A 25,076-nucleotide genomic window follows, 5' to 3' on the forward strand; every position below is an offset into this window, starting at 1 on the left:
TACATGAGACATATCTCTACCATTAAACTGAATCTCTTAAAATAAGCAAAATTTACATAGCTACTTGCCAGACTTCACACTCGTCCCCTTTATGTCATTTTCTTTTAAAATACAAAACCAGGCTTTTTTTAATAGAGAAAGAAGATGCACCTTACATCATTTTCCAATACAATTTTGACAACAAAGAAGCACATAACTGTTTGCTCTACCTTAACAGCACAACATGATAACCCATGGAATGTGAAACTAAGACTTCCAAGTGAAAAAAATGTAAAATAAATGTTTCAAAACCAGAATAAAAATATATATGTCTGCACATCTCTCGCAGGTGCATCCTCTCCAGTATACTGCTCAGTCAATCAAGTTAACACAGAGTGTCATCAGTATGTACAGCATGTAAGGACTACAGTATTGATGCACTCACTCAGCCGTGAGTAGTGCTGCACAAAATCACTGAACATGGCAGGAATCATTTATTTTTGTGAAGGGAATCAGTCCTAATCTTGGAAACCTTGCAGCACTTGGCTTCTGTCTGCTTGACTTTGGGCATTAACCTTCAGAACACGAACACGATGGTGTTCTGGCAAATCTGGGGAAAAATGATACAAGAATAAATCTCTACAAATGGGAGTGCTTTGTGTTTCATAAATGGATTGAATACAGGGTTGATAATGTAATACAAAATATTTAAAGATTAGAAATAGCAAATACCTGTCAGACTGTTTTCTATGGAACATGATACCTGATTCAAAAGATCTTAAAACATACAAATATGAATACCTGCTAATTAATATATCTGCAAGCATTAAAATTCTGGAATTAATCAGAATGGGCTGGGCTTAATGCAGATCTCTCTTATCCTCCTGTCTATTTTTCACCAATCTTACTGTGCATTCTCTCTTTATAACTGTGATTTCTGTTATGATCTTGGGGGGATTTATTAAAGTAATACAACATCAACAAGGAATGTATTCGATAAGAATTACCCCTGTAGGTTTATGAGCATGGATGACTGATGCCTTATAAGGTTTAAGTCTGTAACTTCAATTAATCTGTAATATCTTTCCAAAATGTTCATATAGCTAAAAAGAAAAAAAAAAAAAAAAAAAACAGCTGGAAAAAAAATCAATATCACTCTATTCCTCTAAATAACACACTACACAACATAAAATACACCAAGCCACACAAAAGCTATTTCATAGATTAACCCCTTTTATAGTACACTTCTTAAAAGACACATAAGCACTGTGCAATAAAAAGTAAATTAGAACACTTGAAATCAAACAAAGAGAGGAAGCTTGTCAGATCTGCACTGAACCAAAGACGCAAGCAGAAAACCATGAAGAACAGCCTATACTTCACACATTTTTAAGACAGAAAATTCATACTGGTATTGAGCAAGCACAGCCAGACTCATGGATAGAAAATTCCAAAATGTTAACATTTCTCAAAAATTCCAAAGATGACCCTCAGTCCACAGTCCTACCAAGCTAAGTGTCAAAACAGGTGATCGTCATTTAATATTAATACTACTGAGACAGTAACAAACGGTCCACTAAAAATTAACTCAAAAGACAGCCAATTTCCGTGCTATCAGCATACCGATATAACCACAACGCAAACTTTGTATTGTTGTGCTCCACAGTCTGATTTGGCCAATGTAGAGCAAAGCGAAGAAATAATGATCTTCAGTGTCATCCTCCCTAGACAAATGAGTAAGAGCCCAAACAATATCCCATGTTCTCTTCCAGCCTCCTCCTGACCTTTCAAGACAACCTCCATCTCTACCAGGGACCATAGCCTTGTTGCCAGCATCCATAAGGAAATACCATTTTAATGATTTATATAGCCACGGTGACAAAGGTAGATTCTTTGTAAAGCCTGACAGTTGATTTTCAATGCTTTAGACTGAACTCCCACAAATTTGAGAAAGTAAGCAGCAGTGTATCCTCCATCAATGACAGGTAGTCAGCATTTGTACACCTTAGGTGACACCCGCCGCTGCAGCAAGGGCAGCGGTACCCTGTCTTTGTCAGGTGCACCACTTACCTTCTTTCGTGTTACAGGAAAGCCACTTGTGGACCTTAAGCACACGTTTACACAATCTGGCATTATCTGATCTAGCACTTCCAAGAAGCACAGGCCACCCCCTGCTCACAGAGCACGAATGCAAGACAGCACGGCTCATCCCAGTACTCTCCGGACACTCAGAGCCACAAGACAGGGCAACACGGCTGGCAGCAGGCAAACGTTGCTACCAGCACCATTTACTTTGGAGCCTAGCCCACTTCTGAGCTACAGGCTAAGCATCCCAACAAGTGAGGATCAAGCACAAACCTTAAATATACCATTTCCCTTTGACACACACTTGCTTTTCAGGGTGTCTTTTTCCCTAACATTCTCTCTTTCACTGCCAGTCGCTCCTCCACCTCCTTCAGTTCTACAATGCAAGGAAGGGATCGCCACACAGGGCCCATAGTTAACTTTGGAAACCAGTCTGTATAGGATGATTCAAGCTGACATTAAAGCTACACAAGTGGACACCTGAAAGACAGGTTGTAGAATGGAAGAAAAATTAAAACCATGTGGACATGAAAATGTAAGTCAAAGTTTTAATACAAAGTACCAATGAATTACACTGTGCCCAGAGAACAGACGAATAATCTTTGCTATGCCTCTAACTTTTGACTTGTCAAAGGAAAGATACGAGGCAGGGGAGGAGGGTACAAAAGTATTAAGTAAATAATCTAACATTTGATTTGCAGGGTAAAAAGATGGCTGAGATTTTGCTCAGTCATGCTGTTTAGTGGGAAATGTTATTCCCAGCTAACCACAACAATTTTGTGTTAAACTCTCCTTTAAGTTTAAAGCTGCAGGGACTGAAATTTTGGATAGACAAGTCTTTGTAAGACACCACCAGGAGCAATCCAGCAGAGGGAGAAATTGCCAACTGATGCCTAGTTACTAGTAAGGCGAAACACCAGGAGTTAAGTGTAGACCAAGGACGCTCTGTGCAGTCTCTGCTGAGGATGAATATATAACTTCCCTACACAGAGCCTGAGGGATATTAATTTTAGGATACTAGACTACTGTAGCATAAGACAAGAATCTTACATCCCAAGATTAATTCTACTTAGTAGGGAAATCAATGGGATTACTCAAAGTGAAACACACACCAAACACTTTATTATATTGAGCTTTTAGTGCACCAAGTTAATTTAGTGCGTTCCTAGTCACCATGACCAAATAAATCTCTCGTTTTGGCTTTTCTCGTGAAGGGAATAAACACAAAGTAGATGAGTCGAATTCGTAACTAACACTGAAGAAAATGAGAAATTTTATAACTTATTCCAAAGAAAAAAGGTTCCAGATCTCACTGCAGATACAGAACAGTAACACAAACTACCTTGGCATCGTTTACTGACACAGTCTTTTGCATCTCATCCATATTTAGATATATATAATCCCCTAGCTGGGTTTCCTGCAGATATGCAAGAAAGAGCCAGTTATATCTACCAAATGATAAGGTGTCATTTTTACTATGGAAAGTAAGAGAGAAACACATATAGCACATATGATAGGTTACATAAAGTATATGTTTCTTCACTGAGACTCTATCTTTACATTCCAAATGTATTCAATCATTTTGTGCTAAATGCTTGTTAAAAAAGCTGCAAGTTGTAAATTCCTAGAACTGATCACTGTTGGAAGTATTCAGTAAAACATTACTACCATCCTATCTGTACAGCACATAAATAGAAAAGGAAAGGAAGAAAATGAAAGTTCATGTGGTATACAAGTTAAACATTAAAAGCTCTCTTAAAATCACCACCAAAATATAGTACTTACATCAAGCCTTTCACAAGTAGATTTGCAAAGGACATCTGTGAATCTCTTGCACATAATGAGTATGGAGAATTCCCAATATTCCCATTCATAAAAATGAACCTGTGACCATCTGTTGAATAACACTGCCACGGTCATTAAACAGGGCTTGGCATAACTGATTTGTTTAATGAAATTATTTTTATTTCCAAAATCTTTAAGTAACCTATCAATCCATTTTCATCCAAAGAACTCAAAATAACATAAAAAGATGAATATTAAGAAAACACAAACTCTGAAGATAGATGGCAAAAGAAAAACACCATGCAATTAACAGTGATCTTCTAATTCCAAGCAGTGTTTTATAAAGAGGTGGCAAAGTGCAAGTCTCCTCTTTCTCGGGGAGTTTATGCCCCTGCTGGAGTATGGCAGTGTGTTGGAGGTTTCATGAATGCCATTATCTGTTCTTAAGGATACTTGTTTCATATTTAGATGATCTTAACACAGGAAAGACTTCTTCACCCATGTGACAAAATGGTTGACTCTCTTCATTTAAAACTAGTAAAATAATTTTTGAGGTAGGAATGAAAGGAAGCAATATAAACTAAAAGGTAACTGAAGAGAGGGGGAAAATACATCCCCAAAAGCACCAGAACCAAAATGTCAAGCTCTATGCTCTGATTTTACTGCTCTGCTCAGGATATTTTATTATTATTTTTCTTTCCTACATCTTTTCAATTCAGAATGAAAAAATGCAGCATACAGATAAACCATTAATGCAGAAAACCACTTTCATTTGAGCTTAAATGCATGACATGCTGAGAATGTTAAAAATTATTAACAACAGAGATATGTAACACTTGGTTACGTTAAGCAACATCATCCCAGATTTCTATTTATTCCGTAAATGTCAAGTCTACACTCTGAAACTCTTATCATGAAATGTAACCTTTGAAATTTCACACATTATGGATCAGAAATGTAAAGCTATAGAATTCTTCTGTTCTGCCATGTGAAAAACACTAGGATACACTGAGAAAAGTCTATTGCACAAAATAAATAACAAGTCTACATCATGGTCATGGATCTCAAATTGGCAAAGATGAAGTAGATTTATAGTTTATCACTGAATCACTTAACACCACCATAAAATTCAGTCTTTGTCCTCCTTCTCACCCTCATTTTGTTAGTAAAATTAAGACAGTCTTTAATTCCCATGTCTCTATTAAATTAAAGTATCTCAGTGGCAACCTGTTTCATGGATACATAGAGCAGTTAAAATAAAACAGCAAGCACCACAGATCATGAAGAACAAACATTATTATTTTCAGGATGCCGCTACTTATATTAAACATATACTCAGTTAAAAGTACTCAGTTATAAGCATGCCAACTTAAGATTAAAACAATAATAAAGATGTCTTATGGAAACAGCTAAAAAAATACAAAGTGCCATTTTGAAAGCATAGAGTAAATTAATTTACTTCCAACCAAACTTCTACACCAAACAAAACAGTATTGGTGCCAAGTGTACACAACCAATCATAAAGAGTAGTAGCAAAACACCAGGCTGGAAGTTTGGAGACCTTGGGTTTATTTTCAAACACTAATAACAACTTCTCAAATAACTATCTATTTCTGTCCCATGCCTCCTACCCTGTGACACTTATACCTGTATATGGAACAAAATAATTTCTTGTTGTGTATTTGTTCTTTAGGTCCCAGCAGCGGTCAGGGTCTTTCTGTACAACTACAGTATACATTAACAACTGAACATTTACCTGTATATTAACCAACATTGAACTAAAGTGTTTGGACATCTGTGGCGCAGAGACAGAGATTTATGTGCGTGTCTGTACACCTACAAGCCAGCCCTAATCTCTATAGGATACAATAATGCATTCACAGCTACAGTTGCTGCAGTCACGATAGACCGCAAACTAAACATTTTTTGTTGCTTTCCCAACAACAGAAAGAAGGACAAAACCCCATGTGATGTGTTCAGTGTCTGTTCTGCCTTGTACATGAATGGGAATGATGATGGGATATGCATTGACTTAGTGACACTTTTTTCCAAAGAGAAGAGAGTTGGTTGTTTTAAAATTGTGCAGTACTAAAGTAATAATATGTATCAGCTGAAAAGTGCTTTATGGGGAAATCTGTTTGTTGGCACAACAAAGCACAAATAGGTAAGGAAACAGTTTGTTGAAAGCAGTTTAAAAACAAACTAAAATAAAGATAGCGATGTCAATACAAAATCTTAAAACAGTAATCAACATTTTCCATTAGATCAAATTTACAAACACACTCTGCACAGGGCCCGAAACACACAGAGGGGGCTTCACGGCTAGACTACTATTCTCAAGATCAAAAATCTTGTCATATTACTTCTCAAAGAATTTACATTGCACCAATATGAGCAGTTACAGTGGAATGCCTTTCTGTCAGACATCTTATTCCAGCCTGGGTTCTGCCACATGCCCACAAGCACTGCGCACACAGCCTTTTGGGGACCTACACAACAGCTCCGGGAACAGCATTTGTAGATAACTGCTTGTCAGCATTTTGTAGGAGGCTTCCTAGAGCTCTGAAGAGTTGTGAGCTGTTCCAACTCCTGTCTTTCCCATAACAGGCCAACCATTTCTAAGATGCACTTCAAAATCAAGGCATGATTCATTTTTACCTGGGTATAATTCCATGCTATAAACTATTCAAATCAAAAGCTGTTCTTTTCATATGGCCCAGAAGAAGATATTCACTTAGACATCCACTGCCACTATATGGAGAAATCATGTAACATCACTGGAAAAGCTTGTCTGGGACTGTCATCTCCAGTGATGATATTTGTCATTAATAGAGTAGCAATGACCAATCCATCTTAAATAGCTCCCCCTGCTACTTAAAGAAAAACGTCATGAGACAAGTGCGATGCTTAGAATTAGGCCACTATCATCAGCTTGACTCTCTGAGACTTGGGACAAGCAACTGCCTCTACAGAAAAGAACAAAGTGCTTTTGACCTATATTTGGGAAGGAGATCCCACTATGTAGCAATGGTAGATTTAAATGAACATTTAACTATTCTACATTGAGGTAGAGGGACAACTACACTTCAACACAGTACTGTTCCAAAGTTGCTTTAAAATTCTTCTTAGTTATTCCTCAGAGTACAAAATTCTGGAATATACATTTATTAAATCAGAAAACATGCAGGAGTGCTGCAAAAAGCATGCTACGCAAACAACCCCAGAGGAAAAACAAACAAGCAGAATGCCCCAGCAACAGGGAGCTAGTTATTAAAAAGAGGTACAAAAAGAATACAGGGATTTTGTGGATTCCTGTCCCTTTCTTCCCATCATGGAGAAGGGCTGAGAACCTTAGGGATGACCCAGAAGAGAGTCTCATACACATTATCTTGTCTCTTACCAAAGCACTGTGTTGAGCAGCTGGCACATGCTGCCCATGCATAGGGACCTTTAGAGGGACATACCGTGCAGCCTGCCTTCGGGCAATGCATGTACTCCCTGAAGAGCTCCTGCTCTTCCAGCTTCTTTTCCCCATTATGCAGTCTCCCTGCCATAGTTTCTCTGTCCTCTTCCCTAGACTTGTCTTGGCAATCAGAAAATCAGTTTAACCATCTTCGAAATTCCATTTTCCTGAGTGCATTTTGTAAATTCCACTGTCCCTTCCCATGTCTCTCTAGAAGTCAAAAACCAACATGTTTTCCTTGTTTTCCATTTGTTGACAGGAAAATTTGTCAAGAATCATCACTTATGGGGCCAGACTTCTGATCAAATGCTTCAGCTAGGGAGCCAGAATTCTCCAACTGTGGCCTTGGTAAATTTGTAGCATCTGAAATGAAACATAGGAAAATGGTTAACAGAGACACTGAGAAACAGCAGCATACTCTCTACACCGAGGAATTCGGTATTAAAAATTACTTCTCCGTTCACAGTGGATTATCAGAGCCTTTCAGGAAGACACCCTGTGCTCAGATTCTAAGTGATAAGGACATAATCATAATGATATCCTCTGTCATCTTTGTTTCTTTGGGGGCAACGAAGGGAAAAGAGGGCAGGTAAATATATCAGGCTTACAGCAGAACACGTGAGTGAGCAGTTGCTCAAATGAGTGAAAGCATAGACACCACAGACAGACTCATACTGGATTACTTTCTACAGACAGCAAAATGCTTCAATATAACCTGCATCTGGCTGTAGTCAAGTAAAGAAGTCCTAACAGAATGAGTGTGGAAGGAGGAAGACAGGGGAGTTTGCTCTTGTTCTTCTCTCAAAGCAAGATAAGCAGTGTGCCTGAGCTGAAGACAGGAAAGCAAATCCCCGCCAGCATCAAGGGAGATCGGGATTCCATCTTCAGTGTCAACCTAGGCAAGGAAATCTTGATAAACTAGTCCTGTGAATTTGGGTAAATCAGGGCTAAATTACACTGTTCACCATTCTGGTCTGAAATTTGGTCTCTTGTTGCTTCAGGTTGTAGGTTGGTTTCTAATAATAATTACAGCTAGAAAAGTCAGCCTCAAATGTTATTTGGAGCTGTACAGGTCTAACATCCTATAATTCAGAAGCAACACAGGAGCCAAACCATAACTTCCCCACAGCTATCTTACTGCTTGGGGCCTGACAGCATCCACTGGAAAAAAAGGGGGTGTGGAGTTGCCACTTCTACTATAAGAACAGATCACATGGATGGGTGCCTTCTCCATAAAAAAACCCTGCATCTACCCACTTTATGAATAAAATAGTGGCACATATATGAACCCAGCCACCAAGCATGCAGACAAAGCCCAAAGTTAAGAAAAACAAAACAAACCACAGCAGTAACATACCTTGTGTAGATTCCCTTATTTCCTGAGCTTCTCTCCTCCCAAACCCACTTGGCTGCTGTCTCTGGAGTTTCTGTCTCTACAAAGAGATCTGGATGCCCAGCACAGTCTCAGACATGTCCTGGTCTGTATTCAGATCCTGAGTCTGAATGGAGTATCCTTCTCTTCTCCCAACAGAAAATTTATGGGTACCCTTCTTGGTGCTGATTCCAAAGTGCCAAAAGTGAGGCAGGATTTTCTTCCATGTCTGGGAGGTCTACTATCATCCCAGACATCGTTAGAGTGCATCTTCAAGTTCTTTATCCTCTCTTGGTACCGCCCCAGGAAACAACTGGTACACTGATGGACAAGGTGTTATACTTGGCTATCAGAGTCCAACAGACACTAATACCACCTCAATGTCCTGGATATTCACATATGCTCAGTGTTACCTACGTGAGGCCAGTTTGCAGGTATAACCGTTTCTTCTGAGAAATGTTCCAAGAACAGCTTGATAGATACAGACAAATCTGTACATAGCGAAGACTTCCAAAAAAAGTATCACCTCAAGTCAATGGAACAGAAACTGGACCAGAAAGGAGCATGGTAGATACTATGCCATGACTTGATGTCCGTACTTGAGTTAGCCTTGTCCAGACCAAGAATAATTCACACAGTAGTGTGACCATGTACCACTGCTAGCAGATGCAGATGTAGTTCAGTACCTTCCCAGGAAGAGGTGCTTACATGGGTCTGCATGCCAAAACTTTCGTGTGCGAAAATGAGGTAAATCAGTATGGAACTGATCAGTACTGATAGGAAATCAAGTGTGTGACAGCATGCCATAAACCTTCTTTTCAAAGGTACTAGATCAGCAACAGCTGGGCACACATACCCAAGCACTTCCAACAGCAAAAGGGAAACAGAAATCTGTAAAATCTGCCATCAGAAAGCCATGCATAAAATGCAGCTCTACACCATAGACTCTTGTCTCAACCCTTGTGAATGGGAACTAGTATTTTGGAAATTACACTCAGATACTATAAAAGAGGAAAACCTGAAACTCCCTCCAAAATTAAAAAGAAGCATGAAACACACTCACCAGTAAAACACTCAAAACCTTTCTCTCAACAAGGACACTATGGAAGGTGGTGAAGCTAGAAAGTTTCCAGACCAAAATGGCAGCCCAGCCTTTGAAAGATGGGGAGATAAGGTCTGAACTGTGACATGATCCTGTGAGAGTCCACTGCAACTACAAACCTCCTTAGCCCCTGCAAAGCACCCCAGATCCACTGCTACCTGAGAGGAATCAAGACCAAAAGCCAGGTCTCAGAAAACACCCTTACCTCCAAGCTCCTAGCATAGCTCAAGAAATGCAGTGTTGTGACTAGCTTGATCCATGAGAACATCCTAAAATGCAGGCTGTTACAAGGAAACCTGAGATTGTTCTTTGTAATCTAAACCCAGGAATATACCTCTAGAATTCATTAAAAATCAAATCATACATAAATCCAGCACATAACACTTTAATTACATATGACTAGACTGGTTAGTAAGTAGATAAACAGTGGAGAAAAATCTTCTAATTCTAGGTCAGATCTTCAAGCAGTACTGCACATTATCAACTTGCCTCTCACTTTAATTTTAATGGATTACAAAACAAATACACACAAGATCAAGTTAATGTGAAGAACCCACTGTTTGAAAGACTATCTTGTAGGTTTTCATTCTGTGACGACTGTTCAGTAATAGAAAAAATGCAGTAGCTAGGGAAGACACCATTACGACATATATATAGTATATAGATGTTTATATAGTATAAGCACCTGCTGGGAGGGTGATGATGGCTCATCTTCTGGTACTTTAGCATGGAACCAGTAAGTCAGTATCAGTTGGAGAAGCACTGCATACAACTGTCTAAAGTGTCTTGTGCATTCAAAGGTGCTACAGATTCTTTGTACAAATTATTTATTATGTATCCATAAAAGCAATGGAATGATTGGAAAGTGAAAGAATAAATTTCCAACAGCAATTTTATAAATAAAATCACTGTTAAAGTTTATTCAACTCTGCTAAAATATCAAATTAACTCAAATCTGCAGCATGTATATAGCAGTAAGCAACACCTGAAACTTTACAGAAAACAAAGAAAAAATCCTCCATTGTGCCACAATACAAATGTCCATTTGTCTAATACTGTGAATAGAGAAAATATTTTACTGATAGCTGTAATAATATTCTCATACACTGAAGTACAGGATCTAATTACCATCAAATTAATTAAAACTAATTTCTTTTTATCGATTGCTTAACTTTCTGATGTTGCTCTAACCCTACTGCCTTAGGGAATGTTTTCAAAGACTTCCATCAATGTTATGACTTTTTATATTAATTAAGCTATTCCGATTAATTTGCCCTTTTAAAAATTATTCTCCATGCTATATATCTGCTAAGTGACAAATGGTAGAACAGTTATACAAGTTCAAACATCTGCGGCTTTGCTCTTTTTCCCCTCCTTTCCCTTCGCCCGCTCCCTCTACCCCTATGAAGGTTCATGTATCGCAAAAGATCTGTTTATAAGACTTTTCAAAACCTGTCTTTTTCACAACTGGCCACACAGCTAGTGAGCTGCTTTGTGCCCACTGCTTGGTTTTCCTGATCAAACAGATGTGAGACCCAATCTAACAATCTTTTCCAGTCCTCAAAGCCTCTGAGTACAAGATAACCTTAGGTGAATCATAAAGGTCTATTAATTTTAGTGGATTTAAACTCCAACCGCATGAAAAACTAAGCACAAATACTTAAGTGTTTCGAGGAAATGTGGACAGGTTTTGCTTAACTGAAGTTTAAATCAACAACCTGGCATGAAATGCTGGACTTCCATTAACCATAACTAAGAGAAGAGTTACGAGAAAAATTAAAATAACATCATCTTGTTATGCTGACACTTCAGAAAAGTTGTATTTCATTTTTTTGTAGTCTTTACAAGACTAAAGCAATTCCTACATATTGAAAATTGAAAGGCGATAATGATTTTTTTTTGTTATAATTTTTTAATTTTTCATTTGCCCGGCTGCAAGTTGAACTAATATGGAATTGTTGGAAAATAATTTTGACATTGTTAAGCTTTTAGTTAATATCTGACTTTCAATAATCAGCCACTTTTGCCAAGCTTTACTACTTATCATGCAACCTAAATCACCCAAATCATAACTTATTCAAAATGCAAAAACTACTCCACTTTTACACACGGTAGTGTCAAACACAGTGTGAAAGAAAAACTACTTAACAGACCATAAAGAAAAAGTGAACTGCAAGTATACCCAGATTCTTACCTATCTGCAGAAATTAAATTATTTATTTATTTATTTATTTTAAGCCTCACATAGAATTTCCAGCACAAACGCTTACATAGGAAAAGTAGGGATGTGATAATATAAACAATTCTGCTTACTTGAAAAGCACTTGAAAAAACATCAAACTCACAACAAACGGCAGGACTGCACCCATCAGGAAACAAGAAAAAAACCCTAGCAATACACCACTTAAAAAAGCACTAAAAATCCAGAGAAATGCCTTGAAAATCTGCTGAGATCTTATTTGTATAAGACTGAAACACATGCTAAAGGGAAGCCAATTGATTATCAGTCAATACAAGCTTACCTGCTTAAGTGCTTTCTTTGTGTGCTGCTGGAAGGAAGATACTAGCTTGCTTTGCACCGGTGCATTAGTAAGGCTCGAATCACGACTGGATGACAGTTCTTCAGATGTCTGCTTTGGGCAAACTTTATAGAAAGAAAAATAATAATCAGAATACTGTTGGGAGGTCTACCTTCCCTATCTCTTGGAAAGTCCTGGGCGGGGCAGCTAGCAAGTGCCTGGAAAACAACAAGCTCTAAGAAATTCAGCTAGTCTAGAGGTCCAGAGGAGCTGAAAATCCAGCCATATTCTAAATAAATGCATTGATTCACAAACAGTTGTACCTCACCATACCCTTTCTATTGCAGTTCTGCAGGCCATGCATATTTTGCCTTTCAGGTCCTGAAAGGTAACTGAAATAGTTTAACTATGGTTTTCACACAGAAGCTAGACAAAAATTATCTTCCTCACCAAAACATGTTTACTGGATTTTTATGTGCCTAAACATGTATTTATACAAGAGACACTGATGACCCTGTGTTCTAGAAATATTTATAAATATGTAAATTCATGCCAGATTGTAATGGCTTCTTGGGAGCCAGACTCATCTATTTTACAAGTACTTCTTGGTAAAGCTGAGAACACACACTTTCCTGTTTAACGGGTAGACTGGAATATCCTGCAAAGAGGAATTCTGGTCTCTCAGGTAATACACACTGCTACTTCTCAGCCTTCTAAATAATACATGTTTTAATGAACAAATGCTACAGTACTTGGATTAAACAGCCTTTTGAATACATGTTGTGTGAAACACAGAAAGTCTTCTGGTTAAAAAAAAAAGGGGGGGGAGAAAAATAATTAATGGTTTTAAAAAAACACCTTTATTAAACAGATGTGAAAGCTATTAGTCTTGTTAGTCAGCAAGCTGGACTGAAAGGGCTGTAAAAACCTTTCCACTCTTACTGCCTTGCATTACTGCCACTCTCAACTGGTGTCCTAAGACTCCCCAGCTGAAACAGCGTTAATCCAGAAATTAAGCAACTTTTTTCCCCATTCTCCTCTGCCGACTCGGTTCCAGTTTGTCCTCCAGCGCTGCTCAAAGCTGGCTTACATGTTGATATACCTTCTTTATAATGATACGCCGCTGTATGTGGTTTTCCAACGTTTGCCATAGTTCGCACACAAATAGTTTGAAGCCACTCAAAGACACACAGACATGTGCCAGAAATGATCTTTGCCCAACGCTTCTGTTTGCCTATGGTTTTCTCCTCCCATCCTTCAGTGGGATGAGCAGACACCTAAGAAGCATTCTAATTCCCTCGCCAGCAATTTTGTAAAAGAAATATTGTAATGACTTTGTAAGAAAAAAAGATCGAATAGAGACAATTTAGTCATCAATAATTAATTGTTACCATGATATTAAACATTTGCTTTCACACTGAAAGAAAAAATAATTAATACTTACCTCACCAACAGAGAATACACACTGTTTTATGGCATTGGCATTATGTCAAAATAGTTTTCATATTAGAGTAAAAATTTTCATTTGCAGATAAGACAATCCTATTTTGTCATAAGATTTATAACTGATGTTTGTCACTTTCTTCCCTTATACTTGAAGCATTTGTCAAAATATATAAAGAAGCTGGAACACAAAACAGGCTCTGAGTTTACAGCATCACCTGCTTTGGATCAATCTTTTCCACATGATGAGCAAAGCTTACTATCAAAAAAGACAACTTAAAGGAGCAGCAAAGTGTCAGCAGAAAACAAAACAATAGCTGGTTTATGTAATCTAAATCACTGCAATAGCTAAGCTCCTGAGACAAAGAACACCTACACCAAAATAAAAACCTGTCATTTCAAATTACCCAGCTTTTGTCTTTTGTTTCAAAGAGATTTTTTTTTACTGTTTTCTGGCAAAGTCTGAGAGCCAAAGAACTGAAGAAAAAACCAGAAACAGTGTGAGCACACAAACCCCAGAGTTAAGGAGACAAGAACAGAACATATTTAAAAATGCCTAAAGAATGGAAAATGTTATATACTTAGCTGTCCCTCCTAAGAGAGGATACAACATGACCTGTCATGAAAAAACTATTCCTCTTCTCCAGGATGACTGCAACTCCTATTACTTTCTTGTTCAGATGGGAAAGTCTGATTTTCATTACTCTGATCTAGGACATTATCCAAGAGTCTCCCCTATTTATTTTGGTGATAAAGTTCATCCTGGAGAAGTTTGATAACACTAGCTAATGATGCCCAATACTACAACCGTTAAGGTCAAGTCATGATACAGCACATGAGTAAAAATAAACACAGCTCTATCTTAATTTTGTGCTTTCATTCATTCTTTCTTTTAACAATAAACCCTGAAATTGTGACAGGGTCCATCAGAGGCCATACTTCTTATTTCTATCATTACTTCAATTTTAAATAAAAATATTATCAGTGTATTGGTTTGTTTTGCTTTGACAACAAAGTTAAACCAAGGAACAGGGATTGTTCTATTGTGTGAAGCAACTGAAACAAACACACTAGAACAATAAAGAATTTTCCATCACTGTAATCTCTTCTGCAGGTACAGAAGGAATACCTCACTTCAGGCTGCTTTGGTTTAGTGCAACTGAAACCTAGTTCTGCTGAGTTTTGAAAAACAAACTTTTTTCTGTAGTCTATGACTAAAGAAATAGATATGTGAGGCTGAAATCTGCTGTTTAAAATTTTTTTAAAAACATGGTGATCACAGAAAGTCAACTTCATTTACTAACAACAAATGATACTTCCTTTCTAAAATATATTTTGTACATTACAAATATTTTCCTTCATATATCTAGCAGCTTAAAATAGCAAGAAGCTATTTTAAATATTGTTTTCCATGTTTTACTTAAATTTCCATTTCTGTTTAAAACCAGTTGTTACAAATCATGGCTATAAACATAAACATCTAGTAAATAAGATGTCATGACCTATCTTGCAAAAGTAGAAGATACAAATATTAAAATCTAAATAATTATGTTAACTTATATAAATGCTTAATAACATTAACTTTATTCACAAAAAAGATAGTAAAATTGATATACAGGCTTTTTTAGAGGACAACCAATAAACAATATTAATTGTTTACAAAACAATATGAATTGACTTTTCTGTAAGTACAAGTATAAGACAATGAATAAATTTGTTCTTTAAAACATGATCTGCTACTGCATGATTTATATCAATCCGTTCCAAAATCTCACTATAATACAATGTCTGTGAGCAGAGAAAATTGTATTTATTTGTTCATTTATATGGATAAAGTCCAACTGCTCTTCTCTGAATGGGGCAAAAGTAAAAAAAGGGGAAAATATGACAGAAAAATATGTAAGTGCTTGAAATTAACAGTGATGATCCTAGTTAAAAAAACAATGCCTTAAGAACAAAGCAGGCATTTCTGCTATGGAAACCAAACACAGTAAAAGAAAAACAAATGCAAGAAGAGACAGTGGTCTTTGTACATATGTTCAACTTTGGAAAGCTGCAACTGCTTTGTCCATAAACACTGGAGATGCATGAATATTATCAGATCCATGTTCGCTTCAAAAGCTTTATCAGAAAAGAATGCTAAAAATAAACTGGATGCTACAGAGGAATAAAAAGAACCCTGAAAGAATGTGACAGATGAAGGAAAAATATTTGGGTAGCAAATAAAGACGATTCACCATTATTGCTAGAGTAGAAAAGGCGAACAAGAACAGTTTTAAGCCTACAGGAGGTATTTCCGTTTAGTGGAGAATAATTAGGCTCCATTCTTTAAATCAGCTTCTTCAAGGGCCAGGACTGAGTGAAGGAATAAAGCAAAAAACAACTATTAAGCCATAAAGTGTTAGGGTATGAGCTGGAGGAGCAGCTGGGTTTCTGAAGATAAGACCTCCTTTAGTGAGTGTTCACAGAGTGTTAATGTGAATCATAGAATTAGAATTACTTAGCAAGGAGAGCACGTTAAAAATGTTTTTGACAACCTCCATTTAAAATAACTTCCTCTCTTCCATTTTTCCAAGACCAGTTTCGGCAATTATTTTGAAAGGCTATCATTTATAAAAATCAGCAATGCTATCTTTTAATTTCAAATTCTATAGGCTATCTCTGTTATTTGTTATTACCCTTTACCTTCCCTGCTCCAGAAATATTACACCTACCTAAAGCATATTAGAAGTGTTTCATCAAAGAAACGATTTTTGTAGGAATACAACTCAAAATTATTCTACCTCATTGCCAGTGAAAGTTATTAAGAATAATTATAAACAGATTTCTGTAACTAAATGGACAGAAAAATTTCTGGAGTGCTTTAAGGGGCTTATTTTGCCAAAATAAATAGCACCATTAATTCCGATTTCAGACAGACCATACTGATTTAAAATCAAACCAGTAAAAACAACAGCAGTTCACTTCCTTCTTTGCTACAGAAACCACAGCAGATGAGAAGGATTGTTTACTAATGGCCACATTACAAAACACAAATTAATATTGCTACCATACGCTAAAGACTAGAGTCTACCTCAAGCATAAAATGTATGCACACACTCTGGAGATAGGAAACTTCACAGAGAACTCCCTTAGGAAAACATACACACAAATCTCTCTCTAAAATATCCATAAAATTCAATATTTTCTTTGGGTGACATAGATCTATACTTGTATTGACATAAATGGTCATGCTTTGCCAACACAGATGTATCAAGTAATTCACCTCCATCATTCTTTGATCTCTAGAGCCCAACTCGCAAAATCTGAACAATTCAGAACTCGACTGTTGCCATCAGCTCTTGAAAATGAAAACCAGTTTGGGAGTTAGTTAATTGAACAAGTTCGCCAAAGCAAGCAAAAACAGATGAATATATCAAGGGCACTACTGTGACTATAATACTCTTTTTGAAAAGCAATACTAGCACTGTGAAATGATAAATAATATTGAATAGTATTTTTTGGAAAAAGACATCAAATACCACATCAGCTTGGTAGCTTGCACTGAATCACATTATATTCTCGGCGTGCTTTTGAGCCTAAACATTTCACAAAGCTTTGAAAACTGTGAATCTTTATTCCAAAGGAAGTCAACACTTTCCACTAAAAATATACAGCCTGTCATCACTAAGCCACCAATTTCTTAGGCCTCATTAACTCTACTGTACAGTAAAAAAAAAGCAGATGAGAAAGATCTATCCCTCAAGCTCTACAATATCTTCTCTTATTCTTATGACTCCCCTCCAGTGGGAATGAAACAAACAGAAGTTAAAATCAACCCTGGGTATAACATTTTTATTTTATAGCTGCTTGCAGGGAGATGAAAAAAAAAAAAAAACCACACCAACAAACCACCACCAAAACAAAACAAAAAAAGGGAAAAGCTGTCTCTTTCTGATGTGTCATCTAAAAGTTCGAGCTGCTATTCTGTTACTGTCCTGCTTTTAGAAGAGCCTGTCCCACATCTAGATGCTGCCATGTGCAATGGACATATTCTGCAGAATTATCTGATATTATTCCTAAGAGACAGATGCTGAGGGTAACAGGTTTCCCTGAATCGCCAGAAATTCTGTTCCTGGAAAGGAACTGAAGATCTAAATGTGGACTTCAGGTTTGAAACAATGGTGAATATTCATTCCTCACTGCAGGAGTTATCCTAGTAGCTTCCTAGTCCAAAACGCACAAGGTGTTCAAGACCACAGACAGTAGGTATGAAGACAGAATTTCAGGATTCAGCATGAATCTGATCCTCTATTGTCCATCATTTCATTTAGTATATATATGAAAACTGCCTAAGAAATTAATTCTGCTGCTTCATGTTCACAATTGAAAAACTTACAGTTTTAGGAAGTACTGAAAACCAAAGTGCCTGAAGAGGAGACGTATGTTGCTCATATTTGGGCAAACATCGAACCTATGTTTGGGTTGGGTAGGGGAAGGAAGTCACACCACCATAGGAATTGCTACCTCCTCCACAGTTACATCATTGTGCATTCCATTGGCTTGCACGAAGACAATTTTTAATCAACTGCGCTCTGTGGTTGATGGATTAGCCCTGGCTTCAGAAACCCTAGGGAGAAATGCTTTTTGAGAACAGAACATCCTATTGACAGGCAAAAGGATATTACAGTCATCATTTTCCCAGGCAACAGTAATTGAGATTTTAATTCTTTTACTGATACTGACTGCATCTTTACATGCTGCCCCTGTATTTGAGGGAAATAGAATTTATAAAAAAGATACGAGACTGCTGGAGAGCTTCTATAGAAAACCCATTCCAAACAAAACCAACTGTAGCTTACAGTTTCTTTAACATACGCCTCTGGAGAAGGTGGGGAAAAAATTGTCTCCACAGCATCTGAATAATCTAACGGTGAGACCATTCCAGTTGTGATTTTAGCAATATCGATATGGAATAACAGCTTTCACCAAGTCATGTGTTTATAACTGTGAGGAATTTTTATATTATTATGCTAATAAAATTGTTCAGTAGCCTGCATTTTATGCTAGGAAAATTGTGCCTGCTGGGGAATAATTCTTCTCTGAGTGTCATCTGGTACTTTTTAGTCCTAAAGCTGAAGACTATAATCTAAAAGCCTACAAACGGACTGAGGCTGTTGCTTAGGGTTTCATCCTCTGCTTCCAGCTAACCCTAAAGTGGCACTTCTAAAATTCCTGCTAGGCAATTTCTGATCACTCTGTCAGAACTGGGGCTTCTGCGCTCTACCACAGTGGAAACAAGAGCAAATAAAAATGCAATCAATTGGGCAATTAAGAATACAAAGTGCAAACAACACCCATCCTGGTATGTATCACATATACTAAGGCTGAAAGGAGACACACTATTTATTGACCTTTTATAAAACACAAGTCGGAGAATTTCATAAAGTGTGTTTTATACTGAATCAAATGTTATTTTTATGCCACAGAATAGTCTCCTGGAAAGAAAAATAATCCCAGCTTTAGTGTGAAAAGTTTAATTGATAGGCATCTTGTTAGATTTGGTCTGCTAAACCAAGTATTTTCTATGCAAATATTTTTTCTCAAACATTTACAAACTGATCAAGTCACCACCTCATCTTTGATAAACTAACTAGACTGCCCCCCTTAAATTTCCCAAGGCAAACGAGGTATTTATGAAATTGCAGAATGGTCAGGGTTGGAAGAGACCTCTGGAGATCACCTAGTGCAGCCCCCTGCTAAAGCAGGTTCTCCTAGAGCAGGCTGCCCAGAGCAGGTTTTGAATGTCTCCAGAGAAGGAGACTGCACAGCCTCTCTGGGCAGCCTGTGCCAGGGCTCTGTCACTCTCAAGGTAAAGAAGTTCTTCCTCATACTCAGATGGAGCTGCCTGTGCTGCAGTTCGTGCCTGTTGCCCCTTGTCCTGTCGCTGGGCACCACTGAAAAGAGCCTGGCCCCGTCCTCTTGACACTCACCCTTAAGATATTTGTAGACATTGATAAGGCCCCCTCTCAGTCTTCTCCTCTCCAGGCTGAACAGCCCCAGCTCCCTCAGCCTTTCCTCACAAGGGAGATGCTCCAGTACCCTAACCATCTTTGTATCCCTCTCTAGTTGTTCCCTGTCTCTCCTGAACTGAGGAGCCCAGAACTGGACACAGCACTCCAGATGGGGCCTCACCAGGGCAGAGCAGAGGGGGAGGACAACCTCCTTCCACCTGCTGGCCACGCTTCTCCTGATGCACCCCAGGATCCCGTTGGCCCTCTTGGCCACCAGGGCACACTGCTGGCTCATGGCCAGCTTGCTGTCCACCAGGACTCCCAGGTCCTTCTCCCAGAGCTGCCTTCCAGCAGGCCAGCCCCAGCCTGTACTGGTGCGTGGGGTTGTTCCTCCCCAGGTGCAGGACCTCACACTTGCCTTTGTTGAACTTCATGAGGTTCCTCTCCATCCCGCTTTCCATCCTGTCTAGGTCTCACTGAATGGCAACACAACACACTGATGTATCTGCCACTCCTCCCGGTTTTGTATCAGCAACCTTGCTGAGGGCACACCATGTCCCTTCATCCAGGTCACTGCTGAATAAGCTGAACAGGACTGGACCCAGCACTGACCCCTGGGGCACACCGCCAGCTACAGGCCTCCAGCTAGACTCTGCGCGGCTGATCACAGCCCTCTGAGCTCTGCCATCAGCCGGTTCTCAACCCACCTCACTGTCCACTCATCTAACCACACTGCCTGAGTTCACCTATGAGGGTGTTACAGGAGACAGTGTCAAAAGCCTTGCTGAGGTCCAGGCAGACAACACCGACTGCTGTCCCCTCATCTACCCAGCCAGCCATTCCATCACAGAAAGCTATCAGTTTGGTCAGGCATGATTTACCCTTGGCGAATCCATGTTGACTACTACTGACAACTTTCTTTTCCTCCACATGCTTAGAGATGACAGCCAGGATGAGCTGTTGTTCCATAACCTTTGCAGGGATGGCTGACTGGAACTCCTGTTCACTCAGGAGTTCTTATGTGCCTTTTCAAAATCCTTTCCTATTTTTCTTAATTCTTTCTTATAGCTGTAATGAATGCAATACATTAGTAATCATTTAACTAGGGTTACACCCAAAGGAAACACTATGCCTATATTCTTTTATCAGTACTACCAGAATTACAGTCCAAGAACTGCACTGGACTAATTAGCAAAAGCATCTAATTTATGTTCAATTCATTTTCCATTGTGATCCTTAAACACTTTTCAGATTTACTGATTTACTGAATACATGTTTCCAGCGTGCAAATGTGACCCTTTTTTCTTCCCTTTACAGCCTAAAAAAATCCATGTTATTCAACTGTAATCATTTACAAGGCAATAAAGAGGGATCTCAACATCATTATTTATTATCAATAAAATTAATCATGAAGGTTTTTATACTTTTCAAAAAGTATTGACAAAGATATTGAATGAAGAGTAGTCAAGTCACATCTTCAAGAGAACAGCAAAAATACCTACTGTGGATGGTGTTCCTACACCTTTGCAAATCTAGTAATTTGTACTTTTCAGTCCACTTAAAACTGGTTGCATTTCTCAGGTGTGGCCCTGTTTTTAAGCCAAGCATTCTATACTGTAAATGAAATCACTTACAGAGTTCTACACATACATGAATAGATATCTTTAACAACAAAACTTTGTCTCAAGAAAAGCTATGATCAAGCATGTTTTATGTTCTGTATCTGCTGACTGATACAAGATATGCTGTCTTCAGTTCCTTATAGATCACATCCAGCATTGGTCTTTCTATATGCAGTATAAACTCACTATTGCCATCCCATTTACTCCTTTTAAATATATCCAGTGCATGACATCAAAAATTTAAAATTACTTGGTTTTGAAAAGTTAAATATACCAGTTTTCCAAGATTGGTTAAAGATGAAGCATGAGGGAAAGTTCTCAGGTTTCAAAACAATCTAGGTGTGATGTACTGCTCTATCCAAAATATTTTAAAATGTTTAATTTTAGCAGCTGCTCTTTTATGTCACCACAAATGCTAGAATTATTTTTATTACTGTAAACTGTGAAAATAGTATGCAGCCTCCTCTGAGTCAAAACCCAGCAATTTTCTACTTCAGGCATCCTGGCATCCTTATTTACAACCTATCACTCGTAAATAATTTCCAAGGTTTTACCATGACTTTTATTTGTTTATAACAAGTAAAATCAACTTTTGCTTTACGTATCTGTAACTGTATTTGCACTGCTTTTCACCCCTGTATTCTTCCTGTGACTTAGGAAGGTATACAGGAACAGTTTGTCAGAATATCAGACAGGAATTGTTGAAGAACTACAAATAGGTATGTTCACTTATACATGTCATATATATTACCTAAGCATAAAACCACCGCACGTTCAGAGTCTGTTAACTTCTAGACATAATATATCAAAGAAAATGAAGACACAGAGCTATTTAATAATTCTTCACTTGTTTTTTTTTTCCCATTAAGCTTCAAAATTTCACCACTAGATCCACAACAACCTGTCTTAGGTAGTTCTGTTACTCCTGTCACTGAGCATTTTGTGATTTTTTTCAGTGCTGGTAGCAAGTAATACTGAAATAGTAGTATCAGTCCTGTACAGGTGCAGCATGGAAGCTAAGTTGCTCAAGACCAAAAAGGGAAGTCTGTAGCAGAACAACATGAGCTGAGCTTTTTCATGTCCTAGTTGTAAACAGGACACCCTCTCACCATATATGAAGTGAACCAAAGCAGTAGAATGCAGTCCAGCAGTGGGACAGGTTGTAAAGTGGCAGCAGAAGAGAAGAACTGATCAAGGAAAGATTTGTTTCAGAGGTCCTGGGAAACTTGATTTTATTATAAAGCATTCAGTTTATAAGAATTAAATGAGTGTAGTTTTAATAAGAAGAATATTCAATTTCTATTACTTGCAAGTAATTTTAGGTGACTGAAGAACTGTTTTCTTAATGAGCAATTATTACCTCTCAAAAAGAAAAAAGTATTTCTAAGGTTGTAATTTTCAAGTTCTTGCAATGTTTTAGTTTGTCATTATCTCAGAGAAAAAAATTCACAATCTCATACTTCAGCATGTCTTTACATCAACATGGCACCCAGGAGAATCTCTGCCTGAAACAAAAAAAAATACAAACCTTTGTCCTGTGCCCAGAACTCTACTGAGGGACCAACCCCACATGCCCACTCTGAAATCAGTGAGATGTCTATCTGACAGCTGCAAGTCTGATGCCCAATAAAGCAAATTACTCTTTAGCTGTGGGGCCTAGAACAAAAAAATTGTAAGCCAAAAAATTAGTTACTTAAAGCACACCCAACATCATTACTCATTGTCTTTTACAAATCTAAGTCAAATAGAGGCACTTGGTGTTAATGATTTCTTTATAAGGTCAAAAAAGAGGGAGTCGGTCAAAAATAGTTCCATTGAGTACACAACACTAATACTGTTTAGAAACCACACCATGAAAATCTTAAGTAAACAACACTGTTTCTTTTCCCACAATGTGCCCTCTAACATCAAAATTAAAATACCTACCACCATTTTCTTCTCCATTATTATTGTTTGTCTCAGCCATTTCAGTGCCATCTAACTCAGATTCACATCCTAAATCCAATGTTCCATCAGTAGGGCATGTTGATTCTTCTTTCTACCATTAAAAAAGTAAAAGAAAACTGAAATTAACAAGAAAAAAATCAATCATGATCCTGCTGCATCTGCGAAAACAGATTACTGCAGTGTACTCCTCATGCTTACATTTCAAAAACTAGAATAAAATAAAATATGCTTGGGAGCTACTTCAGAGAAAGATATAAAAACAGATTTCATGAGACAACTTGCCAAGCAAAAGCAAAAAAGCTATTTTGTAAAGTCGTAACATACTTTTTTTAAAAATGTCGACTAAAATGCAAGATCTTGCACAAACAAAACAAAACCAGACTTGTTTGGCTGTTAAAAATCCTGGTTTTCCAGCTGAGTGTCCACAACATTGCAGCAAAACACAAATCCTTTAATGTTTCTTTTCTGCCTTTCCCTGTTTTTTGAATTCAAATAGCTGAAGCAACCTGGAGCTCACAAGCATGGGAGAGATTGTGAATACCTGGATTTGTGCCAAGAATATCTCCCGATTTAAAGAAAAACAACAGCATTTGTTTTAGTAAATTAGGAAATAGAGCTTCTGAAAACTACTAATTCAAGCTCAGATACAGAATTTTTAGTTATCAGCAACAGGCAAATCTATATAGTTTTATATGTTTAAAACCCTTACATCAAATAAGTCTGTCATAAATTACAAAAGATCCTTCCCCCCAGCCCAAAATTGTAACTGACTACATTCAGACTGCCAAATATATAATGTCACTTTCTTGTTTCTCACCTCTGACTCACATTCCTCCACTCCTATTGTGAAACCCCTCTAAGTTTGACCATCTACAGCAAGAAAAAATTTCCACCCACAGAAACCATTATATACAGACCAAAAAAGAAAAATAGAGGAAAAGGAATAGAAATAGCATAAAGGCAAAATTCTATCACTATAATTATATTCCTTCTCAAAAGCAATAATGCAACCTGTAAATTAAAAGCTGCTTTATATCAGACTTACAAATAATGTCACACTATTCAAAAATAAAAGGTTAAAACAATTACTTAATGAGGAAGACAGTGATCCTCTTGAGCTTACTGCTCATAAAACAAAGGCCTTTCTGTGAGCAACTCTGAAAAAGCAGCATTTTAGCTATGCTACGTGTTTTTTATACCATATGCCAAATGTAAGAACATGTATATGCTTTCTAGGATAAAACATTTGATGTTTACTTTCATTATAAATCCTTTCAAAAGACATCTGAAAGCAGTTAGAAGGACTATCAGGTCATTTCCTCTCTAAAGAATCTAATCTGTTTACCTTTATCTCTATTGAGACATTCATAAAATGGATTAATAGTGCTATGCACTTGCCATATACAAAATTTAAACTTACTTTGAGAGCGTAGAGTCCTGACTTCCCAGGGATTTTGAAGAATGTTCCATCACCTACACGAGTGTTAGTATGAAGCATTGCATTCAGGCAAGCTAATGGAGAGGTTCCACTGCAAAATAAAATTGTGCAGTCCAGGACTGAGTGCCTCTTGTAAAACTATTCCGTCGGTCTATTTTTTCTAAAACTCATGCTTGTCCAGCTTTTTTTGCTCCCCCCCACCCTCCACCCCCCACACCCTTTTTTTTTTAAATTCTCTCAACCCTGAAAACATCTACATTACAATAACAGGCCAGTTTCAAACTTAATCATATGCATCTGTCCCCTAGGCTCGAGGCAAAAAGTCTGT

General features: G+C 37.7%; 1 protein-coding gene across 3 annotated transcripts in view; it reads right to left on the minus strand.

The window, feature by feature from the left end:
• ASXL3 (ASXL transcriptional regulator 3) overlaps positions 1-25,076 on the minus strand; it is a 135,815-nt gene that overhangs the window by 52,864 nt on the left and 57,875 nt on the right. Inside the window, exons 3-5 of one of the 3 annotated variants that reach the window (XM_080381520.1) lie at positions 24,731-24,839; positions 23,290-23,401; positions 12,309-12,430 (exon numbers count right to left, since the gene is read on the minus strand). In XM_080381520.1, the coding sequence (XP_080237646.1) occupies positions 12,309-12,430; positions 23,290-23,401; positions 24,731-24,839 (343 nt within the window). The other 2 variants (XM_080381522.1, XM_080381521.1) reach the window with 2 other exon arrangements.

This window comes from Falco punctatus (assembly GCF_963210335.1).
Source record: "Falco punctatus genome assembly, chromosome: 3".
Taxonomy (NCBI): Eukaryota; Metazoa; Chordata; class Aves; order Falconiformes; family Falconidae; genus Falco; species Falco punctatus.